Source organism: Lepisosteus oculatus, chromosome 1, assembly GCF_040954835.1.
Source record: "Lepisosteus oculatus isolate fLepOcu1 chromosome 1, fLepOcu1.hap2, whole genome shotgun sequence".
NCBI lineage: Eukaryota > Metazoa > Chordata > Actinopteri > Semionotiformes > Lepisosteidae > Lepisosteus > Lepisosteus oculatus.
The window spans coordinates 27,087,479-27,101,248 of record NC_090696.1 but is presented as its reverse complement, the minus strand read 5'-3'; the positions used below and the strand labels follow the sequence as shown (position 1 = coordinate 27,101,248).

The 13,770-nt window shown below is 41.4% G+C and overlaps 1 protein-coding gene across 3 annotated transcripts in view; it reads right to left on the bottom strand.

The window, feature by feature from the left end:
* Positions 1-100: 100 nt before the first annotated feature.
* Positions 101-13,770, bottom strand: part of znf827 (zinc finger protein 827) — a 67,742-nt gene continuing 54,072 nt past the window's right edge. Inside the window, exons 10-15 of one of the 3 annotated variants that reach the window (XM_015344684.2) lie at positions 13,587-13,758; positions 12,611-12,777; positions 9,883-10,092; positions 7,356-7,533; positions 4,247-4,297; positions 3,907-3,995 (exon numbers count right to left, since the gene is read on the bottom strand). In XM_015344684.2, the coding sequence (XP_015200170.2) occupies positions 4,249-4,297; positions 7,356-7,533; positions 9,883-10,092; positions 12,611-12,777; positions 13,587-13,758 (776 nt within the window). In that variant the 3' untranslated portion in view covers positions 3,907-3,995; positions 4,247-4,248. Of the gene's footprint in view, positions 3,996-4,246; positions 4,298-7,355; positions 7,534-9,882; positions 10,093-12,610; positions 12,778-13,586; positions 13,759-13,770 lie in introns of all 3 variants that reach the window. The other 2 variants (XM_015344682.2, XM_015344683.2) reach the window with 2 other exon arrangements.

The window sequence follows — 13,770 nt, the reverse complement described above, 5'->3', positions numbered from 1 at the left end:
GAAGAATGCTCCCTTAAGGTACAATCTTGAAACATTGAGGAAATGAAATTAACATATTACAATACCAAAAATGGATAAAGAAGACAAAACAAGAACAATATCTGGAGTAAGCTTTACTTCCAAATCCTGTTACAATGAGAACTGGCAATTGAACATAAAATAATGCAAAAAAAAAACCCAAACAGAACAAAAAAATACAAAATGAACTAATTACCAGTTATTGTCACAAACAACCCTGTACAGCCTTAAAGATGAAGTAATAAAAAAGCTTTATACAGTACATAACATTTTACTGTGCCGAACGAAAATACTAAAGTATTATTGAGCTTCTTTGAGAAGTAAATACAGCAAACTTAAAGCAAAACAGAAAAGAGTGCAGAGAAATAACAGCATGATTAAATGGAATCCAAAAAAAGTTTGTTTTTAAGAAACAAAAGTAAGTGCTAAGAACTAGAGTTTGCAATATCATGCATCTTCCCAAGTGCTAAAGGTAGTCACGCAATAACTTTAAATCACTGTGCTGCTTACACATAGCCAAATAATAGCTGAAACAAGTGCTTAGAAATACTGGTATAGAAAGGACAGCCTGATCACTGTCAGTTTTTTCCATTGAACACTGCATGAAAGTGCAGCCATTTTAGATAAATTCAAAGGCAGACAAAAAGTGTCAGCAGACACGTTTTTTCAGAGTTGACACTGAAAATCAGTTTTACTCATTCTCAGCTATCTCAGACTGTTCCCTTCCACCAAGTGGCACTAGAGTATAAAAGATAATGTAAATTTGAAGGGAGTTCTTAACTTGACTGTTCAAGAGCACCCCATATTGAAATAATGTAGCACCAGGACTGCATGCTGTACATACACATAGCAAAATTGCAGGGGGAGCAAAGGCACACTGCCTTCCCCCTGCTTCCAGAACCAAACAAACTCATTCCTCAGCGCGCAGCCCAATTTTTTTTTCAATTTTCTTTTGGTCTTTAAAACCTGCCTTTTTAAAAGTTAGCTTTGTTTTCCATTACAAAAACAAAATAATAAAAAAACAAGACACAAAAAACTGGTGCGAATTCAAAATCCCTTTGCAAACAGTAAATCGTTTTGGCTTAAAGACCACTTAGGAAACATGAGTGCCATAGGTAGGAACTTCCTCTCACCTATGAGGGTAAATCATTGAGTTTTGCCTCTTTCCTTTTTGTATACAGAGATAATGCCAAATCTCAGCCAGGTATACTTTGTTTTTCTAAATGACAAATATAAAATAGTGCAAGACTAAAGCACTGTGCAAAACTGCCTTTTTTCATTTAGCCTGAGCACCTTTGCCCAGGAGTTTGACCTCTAACATCTATTTATCAAATAACCAAAGAAGAGAGGACTTTCTGTACATAACATTGTATTTCTCCATTCCTTAGAGGGTTTAACACATGGAAACCACTGCACCACCAGAAATGTGCATCTAAAAAAAAATACAAAAAAAATAACATAGTATATATGAATGAGAGTGTTTCTTTACAGGACTACCTTACAGGCAAAATCAGTTCTACTGTACAATAAACCCTGGTTCTTGTATCTTTATACAGTATGTAAAGGGAATATTAAGTGCATTTTATTTTAATTTCGAAGCTATTAAGTGCAATTATGTTTTTAAAAATAAAAAGGAGAAAAGCTCAAGAGGATATAATGTCTCCATGGCAAATGTACAAAGAAAAGAGAGATGATACATCATAGAAAATGAATGGTGACTTTCTCACTACACACATAAGCCTTTTTCAAGGTGTGATTTATATCATGTCATGACAGGATCTCTGATAATAAAATGATAATAAAAACAAGTATTAAACACTAACACAAAAGGCCACCAAATACTCTGTTGTTTACATTAAATCTTAACCAATCTTGGAACTTTATACCTATCTTTGTGTCACGTCTACATTTACATTCAACAAAGTCCTTTTGGAACAGCTTTTATAATACAAAAAACTGAACATGGGCACCTGGAAACAGCATTAGATAGGAGGTAAAGGCCATGGTCATTAAACAAATCAACCATTATGTGTTAAACTCTACAATAAAACTGAGTTTAAGGACTAAATAGCTGTTATCTGTCATCCTCCAAATGACCTTTTATCCAGAAAGCAGGAGACAGAGCACATTTGGAAGGAAATTGCACGTGGTTGTAAAACACTGAGTGAAAATGTTTTCACTTCTCGGTATTCAGATACATCACATTTTACAGCTATAGTACAAATTTACAGGCGCTCATGTTTGAGTATTTGCAATTCTTAATTTCTTCAGCTTTTCTAAATACAAAATAAAAAAGTAATGGGAGTATTTCTGGCTAAAAAAAAGTCATTAAAAAATACACAGCTACCCAGACTGAACCAGCTGATACATAATTTATTCAGACCATCTTCTGTAATTCCACTTAAATTCCAAATTAATTTCATGATTTCTTAATGATATTATTATATTCAACTTTGACTGGACGTAGATCTTCGTAAATGATTTGAAACACCTATGTTGTACCTGCTGTCGCCACTTGCAGTGGAAATGAGGTGTATATCTCAAAGAGTGCTTTCTCAGGTAAAAGAAGGCAATGGGAATCAAAAATAGTTGCTGTCCTTTGAAAGAAGACATTCACAATAAATCCGGGTCTGCTCTGGTAGACGGTTCAAAAACCCACGACAACGTCGCCTTCAAACAGCCAGAGGGACACGGACAAATACAGGCTACTGGCGATGCTGTGGTGTTCAGCGTCCCTGGTGCAAGACCAAACTAACACCTGTGAAGTCAGGACAGAAAAGCATGCTTCCTAAAGCTTTGAGAAAAGCAATCTCTAGTAGGACGTGTGCAGCACTTCTTCCTCTCTCTTGTCTTTTATAAACGTTTCAGGTAGTGCAGTGGGTTCCTCTTTACAAAAAAAAAAGCAAAGAAACTAAATTACAACAGAAAAGAAAGCAGCTTTGATATAAATGCATTAAGCACATACAGCCTTTGAATTTTCTACCTCGACTACTTTTATATCCAGCACGTTATGGTAACTTGGTCGGACAGGTCCTATTGCAGCGGGCGGCACAGTTCGCTCCCGCAACGGTCAAGGGAGGGAAGCGAGGCAGCATCACACCGTCTTTGCCTTCTCGGTCAGTCCCAGGTAGGCGAGGAAGGAGTGTTTGAGCGCGTCGGGAGACAGGGACAGGGAGGGGGAGGAACAGGAGGAGGGGGAGAAGGAGGGATGTAGTCTGGAGAAGGAGGAGGAGGAAGGCGGGTGGAATGTGCTGCCTCCCCCGAACTGGCTCGGGGGGAACAGGGTGGTGAGGGGGATGAGGTGAGCCAGATCGCAGTTCCTGTACTTCTCGTAGCGGGAGGCAAAGGACGTGCCATTGGCCGAAAGGTAGTGGAGGGTCGGCTTGGCTTCCTGTTGCTTGCCCGTCACGGACAGCGCCACGGACTGCAGCGCCTGAGAGGCGGACATGGTGAGCAGGGGGCTGCTGCTGCTCTCGCTGCTGCTGCTGCTGGCGCTGCCGGCGCTGCCCACAAGGAAGGCCTCCTTGCCCTTCCGCAGCTGGCGGTGTGGCTCCTCATCGGGCGGCTCCCCATTCTGGTGCTTCTTGACGTGGCGGCTGAAGACGAAGGGGTGCGTGGTGGTGAAGGAGCACTCGGCACAGCTGAAGGTCTGCCGGGGGGCGTGCTTCAGCTTCTTGTGCAGGTTGAGGTTGTCCTTCCGCTTGCAGCTGTAGCTGCACTGGTCGCAGTGGAAGGGCCGCTCGCCCGTGTGCACGCGGACGTGCTCGATCAGCTTGTTCGCGGTCTTGGACAGGTAGCCGCACTGCTCGCACTTGTAGTGGTTGCCCAGCCGGTGCTCGCGGATGTGCATCTCCAGCTCCAGCTGGTTGGCCTTGACCGCCTGGCAGATGCGGCACTTGTACTCCATCTTGTAGTGCGTTTTCAGGTGGCACTCCATGGCCGTGGGCCGGTTGGTGGAGTAGATGCAGAAAGGGCACCTGGGACAGAACAGACACAGACAGAAGCGGGTGTTAGACTGGAAAGGGAAGAAGAAGAGGCAGGAGCGGTTGTTAAAAACTATTACGCAAACACACTCCCTAAAGCGTGATGAAGGGGGTAAGAGCTGAAAAGTGAAAAAGTGCTGGTGTGTGTATATTGTTGATGTGAGTGTTTTTTTTGTGATGCAGATAATTTAATTCTCCAGGTTTTATTTTGTACATAGGTAAATGAATAAATGAACGAGACTTACATTTATATAGCACCTTTCATCTGCTCAGGACCCCAGAGTGCTTCACAAACCCTGCAGAACAGAATCACCTCAGAAACCAATGGTGTAGCCCCTTTATCCTGCACTCCCCTATATGCTAGAGGATAAACACTGCCCTGCCCTGTGCGCCCAAGCCCAGCTGGCTGCCTGAGCATCACTGAGTAAGAAAGCCCACCGATCTCCATACAGTGCAGATGACAGCGCACAGGAAAAGAGGTACAAAAGAGCTTTCAAGCTCTACTTCCAGCTTTTAACTTGAAAGCTGGATGATTCTTGTTATTACAATACTGAATGTCTCTCTAAAACAAAATATAACTTGAAATGGTCACTGTATTATAGATAGAAACGAGAAACTCTCGCAACAAAAAGATCAAGAAGGAATCATTTATTTTCTTGAAACAGCACTTGCACACATACAGCTAATAACCACACTCAACAGATCTTTATCCCATATCTTCACACTTCACTCAAAGGCTAGACCCTCGATCTTCCAATGTGCAGCCACCAAATCACTGATGTAGTGCCATTTGAAACAGGCCTTGTTAGAGCCTTGTAAAAGTGGGTTGAGGAGGAAGGGTCTTCTGCCAAGTCAGTATGTTTGTTCATGTCAAGGTCAGAGAAGTAGCGAAGTGTTGAAATGGAACAGGAATGAAGTGACGGCTGTGCTTCCTTCGCTCTTAGGAGATGTGAGCCAAGGCCAGCTACTAAAATACCCAGAAGGGGGTCCCTTTCAGGTCCATATCTAATATCCAGGGAATATCTAACCCAGGACCTGGAGTCAAGTGAGCCTGCAGGTTGTTCAAGTCTTTCTACAGAGCTTTCTGAAGAGCTGGCTTAAGACGATACACAGGTCCAATTAAGTCACAAATGCGCAGATGTACATTAAGAGTTCTTCTGCATTCAAAACTCATAGATACACTGGCCCTCCAGGACTAGGGTTTGAAAACTATTTTGAAGCACAATGAGTGGTAAGGCAAGCCATTATTCTAACTTTGGAAAAACGGTGAACTCTCAAAACTCATCGTAAGCCTGGAAGGCGCAGCAGTCTTTACAGATTTACAGATAATATCACTGTTGTGAGGTACAGCAGGTTTCTAGTTGAGTCTGCAAAATTCCATGCTGAAAACTAGAAAGAAAAAAAATATGTTGAATAAACTACTGTACATAAGACCTGTTGTGTTTTTTCTGTTTCTATTTTGCCAGCTGCTCTTGGAGGTGTGTCTGGTTTACCATCTTCCATTCATAACACATGCTGTACTGTATGACTGGGTTGTACAAAAGTCTTAAACACTACTTGAAACAAGTCAATAAATGTACGGTCCTAGGCAAACTTTGGTACATCTTTCGTGAATAATAAGAAAATATGCTGATTTTTATAATACTTATCTTATATCCATATACTTACAGTGCCCTAAAATTGTAGTGGGACAGGAAAAACATGTTATTGTGTTATTTTTGTTTTAAAATCGAGGAATTTTCATTTGTGATCACACGACTAATGTGAAGGACAAGCACAATATACAGTAACATTTCATTACTAGGTAATGCAAGCATAAGTAGTGCCATATTAAACAAAGCCACAGTTTTGAGTTGAACAAGTTGATTTTCAGTGACCATTACAAAAAGGTCACAGTGTAAAGGTCAGTATGTAATTTCAAATTCCTTTGCGGGAGCTACTGCATGAAGACTTACTAAACCCACTAAACTCTTTGTGTGACCATTTGAGGTGTTTTGCCAGCTGCATTCCCTTTCCATTCTTGCCTGTTCTTGGGTGCTGTGGCTACTTTTTCCTTCAGTATGTAAAGCATGAACTCAGATGGAGTTAAATCAGGAGACTGACTTTCGTTAGCCATTAGTTACATTATCAATAAAGAGGAGTGAGGCAGTTCCTGAGGCGGAACCCCACCATGCTTCACAGGCGAGGTGAGGTGATGTCATGGCCTAGGCTGACCGAGGTTGATCTCGGTCTCATTTGTCCAAAACACCCCCGGCTCACCTTTCTACTACCAATGAAAAAATAATCTGGATTTTCAGTTCATGGAGAGTCTGATGAGCGTTAACATCTTGTGGTATGATCTTTGAAAAAGTTCCCGTTTCATTCTTCTGCCAGTTGTGGATTGTGGTACCTTCACCCCTGCTCTCCTGAGGGTGCTTCAGGGTTCTCCTTCATAGCTCCAAGACTTTCTTCGACCATCAACTGCACGTTATTTTTGCCTGACTCGATCTTGGCTGATTGGTAATTATGCCTGTGGTTTCGTTCGTGTTCAATACATTTCAAATTGTTGATACTGGTATGCTCAGTTTCTGTGCAGTGATTCTGACTGAGCTCCCTTTTTCCTTCAGCTACCAAATTCCCTGGTCTAACAATGAAGGCAATCATGATAGATTGACGTGACGCTCACAGCTCTTTTATGACTGTCAGTCAACTGTCCCAATACTTGTGCTCCTTCAAAATGAAAATGTTCCACACTACCAGTTTAATGGACTTAAGAGGACAGACCTATTCACTTTAAGGAGTTGTGCTAATCAGTCAAGTGTTTTATGAGAAATGATTACAATCAGAGTTCAAAGTGAAAATGCATTTTTTGACTTTTGGAGGGAGTGGTATGCTTTACTTTACAGAAGGTGCAAAAATAAAGCACACAAAATTACGATTGATGTATATTTGTAGTCATCCAAGGGTGTTTGACTGTGGGTTACAAAAAACATAAAACAATGGCTTTGCACAAAGCTTTAATGTAGCTGACCCAATACAGCCTTCTCTATTCCCTAATGCAGGAGAGCTGAAACACTTACATTTATACAGGTTGAAAATGGGAATGTGATGGGGAATTGAAACAGGTCCACAGCTGCTCAATCTGTTCAATCTCCATGTTAATACAGCAGAAAACGCTGCAGCCAAAATCACCTCGTTTTTCCTCACCAATGATATTTCCTTATTGATTTTGAAAAGGGTGTGTTTTTTGCATGCTTAATAGAGGATCTCTAAAAATCAGGTGCTGTCTGGTGGATGATCCAGCTACATTAAACAAGTGCGCTGCCTCAGAGAGACAAATGGGGAAAAGGCCTCCGCTGTACTTGCTTTCCTTACTTGAGCCCTCCAGTGGGGACTGTGTGGCATTTCTTGTGCTCCAGCAGCTGCTCGGGGGTCTTCATGAACTTGTGGCAGACGTCGCACTCAAACATCCGCGTGATCAGGTGGATCTGCAGGTGGCGTTCGTACATCATTTTCGTCTTGCAGACAAAGTTGCAGAACACGCACTCAAAACCTGCGGGCGATTCCAAGCGAGAGGCAGGGCGTGAACTCGTCAGAGAGAAACCATCTCTTGTTCTTTCCAGTATTTAGAAGTGGCCAACCCGTAACGGAAATCACGTCCTGTTTTCACAGAACAGGACGCATGAAATACTTGCGCATTCTTTGCCATGCCAACGTACAAACAGAGCCGTTGCGCATTTCATTGGGTTTTGAATTAGACGGGCAGCTGTACAATGCGGATGTCATGTCAGTGTGGAACACTGCAGGTAAAACGGAAACAATATCCACTCACAGCTCACGAAACATTACTCTGGGCATCAGAAAAAGTACATTTGGAAGTGTTCCTTGTGCTGCTCACACGTCACGTGATTGACAACCTTCTGACACAGTGTCAACAACACATAGGGAAAAGGAGAAGGGAGTGAGATTTTTAGTATCATAATTATGCATTACCAGCTTTATTTTAGAAATATGCTTTATGAATCGGATTGATTTGGTGAATAATTTGAGGTAAGGGAGGTATTATGTTCCAATAAATAGGAAAATAAGTTCACATTAAGCATCAGACATGTTTCATTTGTACTTTCTTAAGACACCTAAGTGTTCCTAGTGTTTATGAAAGGCAGACTTTTTAAGGCCACTATCATTATTTTAAAAAATGCACAGATCTGTTGACTGATGACCTGATACCAACCAAATGATCAAGAATTTTAAACAGCCTTAAGATAAACACAAACTCACATAAAAGAGTAAAAGGCTTTCGTGCGTTTATCATATTTATTTTGCATGTTTTTGTTTGAATTGAAGGGATTTAAAATCCAGATATGCTCATTTCTTTGTTTCATTATATGACGAGTTGTACCAAGTATTCTGGGTGGTATATATTCCACGCTGGGATCATGGAATGCACCACAGTAAAAATGGCCCTGTCATTTTGTAAATCTGTTTTTCTTAATCTGTGGTGTAGTGGGTTTCTTACACTCATACAGACAAGAGTTCATCCTCCTCTAGTTGACCCTCTGGAGTTTCCAGCACGTTTTAAACCACAGCCATCACAGTTTTCCTTAAACTAGCTAGAGCAAAGAACAGCACTCAGCTGTGTAGCAAGTATATTTCAAAAGCTCTCTTTTTATCTTCCTAAAAAATCAATATGACTGCAGTTTGCCTGCATAATAGCCAGGAGGTTAAGGTCAAATTTACTGCCACATGTTGCCCCAGGAAAATATAAATATGGTTTATGATGTCTGGACTGTGAAAGTGACATTTATAGTTGGGTAGATAAAAAGCCTGGAAATCCCACTCTAACAGTATTATTCTATTTTAAACTGCATATTAACCAAATGCTGAAATTACTACAAAGAATAAACAATGAGACACAGCCCTGTAACAGATGACCAAATAGGAGCTATTCTGCAGCTAATTTCATGTTTAACATGTGACCAACGAGCAATTGACAACTGATCCCTTCCAGAAATATGTTTTTGTGTCCTATGTATACTCCTAATACATCACAACCTAAGACGAATCTTCCATTTTTAAACCGCACTGGTAAGTTTTCTCAAGAAAACATTAATTTTATCTCTCAACTCTTGCAAGAATCAGCTATGGTAATACTACATGTCATACAAAGTAGCAGAGTTCATCCTGAGGCAGCTGTAGACAGCTGTTTTCTAGGATCCAGCACTATGATCTAGGAGAGTCCAATCCTGGTTCTGGAGATCAGCAGTCCAGCAGGCTTTAAACATCACCTCCACCTTAAGAATTGGAAAAACTGGTTTTATTAAGCCCATAATGAGTGCAACTAGGCAGTCATTAAGAGATCTGTTGGAATGAAGAGTTGCAGGCACAGTGACCCCTGAGGACCAGGACTGGAGATGACTGCATTAAACTCAGCATGTGCCTCCAACAGGCAGCAGTCAGAGCAAGAAGGGACACGTCCTCCACTGAAATGTTGGACTAATGCCGTGATACTCTGCTAAAACAGATATAAATAAGGGAGGCACTTTATACATGACCAGAGACAGTTGTGAAGAGATCAGTAAACTCTTGTTGTGGTGCTCAGTGTATTCCTTACACAAAAGTATTGCAGTTACACAACAGTAGGGAACTACATTATTACCACACAAGTACTGCTTTATTAATTGCCATGTTCTAAGTGCTGCGTTTACATGGTAGCAATAACACTGCAGCACCTTTCTTTTTCCTCTTACGGATTAGCAGGTTTGTGCTTAATTAAAGAAAAAAACAATATTTACTGACGCTTTTGGTGAATGTTTCCCGATTTAGACAATCTTTTGTGAAACCTTAGGTGTGCACTTCTGGAGGACTGAAAAGAGCGGGACTCTCAGAGGTGAGGACGTACCCTTTTCTGACTTCTCTTCTGCCCCAGATCCCAAGTGGCTGCCGGAGCTGGCCTGGCTGCCCACAGAAGAGGGCGGGGCCAGCAGGCTCTTCAGCTCCTCGTTGCTATGGGCGATGTCGCTGCTCTCAGAGCCGTTGACCGAGTCGCTGAGAGCTGACAGCGAGGAGGACGTGCTCTTAGTCTCACTCAGAGGGCTTTTAGAGTTGAAACCTTAATGGTAAAAATATCCAGCATGAAAAAGAGCCCAGCTTTTAGGACACCACACACTTAGGGTCAATATCGCTTTTAATTAAGCACCTCATTCAACCCAAAACACAACCTAATGGAAATGGCCAGAATATATACGACAATAACAGCTTAGTGTGCAGAAACTCATTATCACACTGAACTGCTTGACCTTTGTCTGATATGAGCCTTATTAAAATGAAAATCATTTAAAATGTCAAAAGAAATAATGTAAGATTTTTTAGCAGTATATCATTAAAATGTACAATTGCTATCCGAATTTTAAAGTCTTTTTGATTTTTAAAGTCTTTTTTTTACATTGTGAACAAAGGGTAAGACACTTTTTAAAAAAAATCATCTTACGCCACAAAACAGTGAGTAGAGAGGACCGCACAGATAAAATGAATAAATCTGTGAGACTTCTGTGCAACTTCTGGCTTCAGACAAAAGTCCAAAAGAATTAAACTGACCTGTGGACAAGTCATTCCTGAAGTTTCTAGAACATTCTCAGAGGTGGAAAGCTTCTCAGATCAAACAGATTCTTATTCAATATTGGCCAGCAAATGTTTTTACACCTCATTACCCATCGCATCTCTCCCGCTTCATCACAATTTTCTGAAGATTACTGCGCTCAATAACTGTATGTGCTTTATGTTCAGTTCTATAATGAAAAACAATGCAGAAGTGTATTTTCTATTGTGTTCTTCTTGTTATTTGGCATATGTATGTTAATTTACATGGAGTATTAGTTATACCCAGGGTGTAGACATATATGATTAAGAACAGATTTTCCCCATTATTTGCATTTTTTCTTATTCACATTCAGTTCAAGAATGTATCTACTGCGAATAAGCAGGACTTGGTTATAAGTCCTTGGTAGTTAACCAAGAGCTGCTGTTAAAAAGTTTTGATATTTGTACAAAGCACTGTTTAACCTCTGGCTTTTCCTTACACAAAACGTGACAACACCAGCCCCTCATGGAAGTTGAACAAAGCAGAGAAAAAGAAACTAGACTAATCTGGGGGTTTGAGGTTATGAATCACACTTGCAGGTTAAGAGTAAGGATTATTTTTAGACTTGGAAATAGGAGGTTTGATTAAAGCCTTTAAAAACATGGAGGCGGGCTGACAAAGTCCACTCATCACGTCTTCACATCTTCACAGTTGAGCTTCCAGGACCGGGGGAGAGTGGGCAGACTTGGCACAGCATACTGGAGGTGCTTTTCTTTCCGAAACTGACTACTGGGCGTATTCAAGATTTACACTTAAACCGTGTCATGAAGATACTTTAGTATGACACCCAGCCAGTCTGGAGATCAATACAGCACCCAAAGCAGTTCTTTCTGTTTAGATTTATTTTCTGAATGGGGTGACATAAATGGAGGTTGTAATCTGGACAATTCAGGACAAGCAATGATTAAATAGATTTATATATATTTCATTGTGAGTGAAATAACTTGCACCAATTTTTCTGTATAATATCACCACAGAGACTAACTACAGAATATTGTTACTTGGGGTTTGCAGTCTGTGGACAGTGTTGCAGGAACTGTGAATCCCTGTGTCCTAACAAGCAGAGCACTCAGCCTGCTGCAGGGTGATGAGAGGATCTAAACACTCGTCTGTCAAACAGCCTCATCCTTGTGCCAGACTGCCTAACTACATGAGTGACAACACAGCGCGGTAGATTTTTGGCTTTTCAGGGAGATGTCCTATTGCTAGCACTGAATCTCCACTGACAAATAAACGTGGCCCCTTTCCTCACCTTGACAGTGTTGTTCCTCGTTAAAAAGTACATTTCTGCAACTGCGCCATCAGTCATAAACGCCAAGCTTTGACGTGAACTGGGCAGATTCTTTGGCCTGTTGTAACCTGCAGCTAGCTAAAACACTGCAGAACAGGACCATTTTGTATATATGTTCTCTGGCCCTGATTCCACCAACCCTCTGGTAATTATCAGCCCTCTGCAAAGATTTCATTCATCACTGGGCTATTATACCGAAAAGGTTGAGAAACACTTACTCCAACTATATGTTCATAAATAGAAACTGGTATTAGTTGAATTCGTGGTGCAAAGAGATTCAGGACACAATAAGCTACTACATGATTTGTCATATGTATTTTACAACTTCATGAGGGAACATTTTAAAGTGGTTTAGTTTCATAATTTCATTTAGATCATGATTTTCAAACAGCTCTAATGAATGTTCACCAGAACTCAATACAGCTGGGGAGGATAAGAACAGAGACTTGGCCTCAGGTGTACAGAGCGACTGCTGATACTCCTTGCTCGTGATTCAGGGACTCGTCAGAGCATGACTAGCCTTTATGTCACATTTTGCAAGCAATCTTTTTCGGCAGAACAGGGAGAGGTACAAAATGTCACATGAATCACCAGAAGAGAGGTGGCAAAAAAAGAAAAAGGCAAAGGGAAGGGAGCAGAAGAGACACAAGCAGGCACAGCAGGGCCCCAGAGATCGCCTTCCCCTCACCCTTGGCTTACCTGCATGGCCTGTATTTACATGCGTCTTCATCTCCGTCTCCTCGCTGCACACAAATTCACAAGTGCTGCAGCAGATAGAGAACATCCACTGCTCCTTATCTACGTGAAGAGACATGTGACTGACAAACTGGGCATTGAGCTCCGTCTCAAACCCACACACATGGCAGCTGCAGGGGGCACAGACATCATTTAAATCATCAGTCACAAAGCCTCGCATCGGACAGCTACAGACAAACTGAAGAGATTGCTGCTTCTGATCAAACAAAAGCAGACGCCACTTTCTAATCAAAAGCAGACTTACAATACACTAGCGTCCTGGATTACAGACATCGCCTTACTAGAGCAGTTACATTTGAATAAGCTTAGTTCTAGGTCGCTGGCGATGATGATAGGGTTAGTGGTATTCTACAGCTCAGTGTCATAGCTGTAACAATGTGTTAGCAGCATTAGATTGCTGTGCAAATCAACAACGCAGCTTTCTTATTTCAAAATGTACTTGGATATGTAAAATGATATACTATTATTTATTATTTTTTAATTCTGCTAAATAACTGCTTTTTTGAGCCATAATTATTTGACACGTTTAAAGATTCTCAATTTAGTCACAAGGGATGTACTAATAATATTTGTTAGTTGTACACAGCATGCATGTGAGGTTAGTTCAGCATTAGCAAGTCCAGTGCTATAACTTACTTGTCCGGGACATGTCTAAGGTTAGCTATCTATATGGGACATGTCTAAGGTTAGCCACCTGTCCGGGACATGTCTAAGGTGAGCTATCTATATGGGACATGTCTAAGGTTAGCCACCTGTCCGGGACATGTCTAAGGTTAGCTATCTATATAGGACATGTCTAAGGTTAGCTATCTATATAGGACATGTCTAAGGTTAGCTGCCTGTCCGGGACATGTCTAAGGTGAGCCACCTGTCCAGGCAATGTCTTAGTGTAGCTATGTGTCCAGGGCGTGTCTACTACCTGTAGTAGTAGGGGCAGTTCTTGCGTTCTCTGGTTTCCGCAGTCACAGCACTGACGATCTGCTCAGCATCAGTGCTCACCAGCTTGACGGAGTGGATGGTGAGGTGCTGATTGAGATTTGCACGGCACTTGGCTGCGTAAGGACACAGGTGACACTTGTACTTCCGCTCTTCTGGAACAGCAA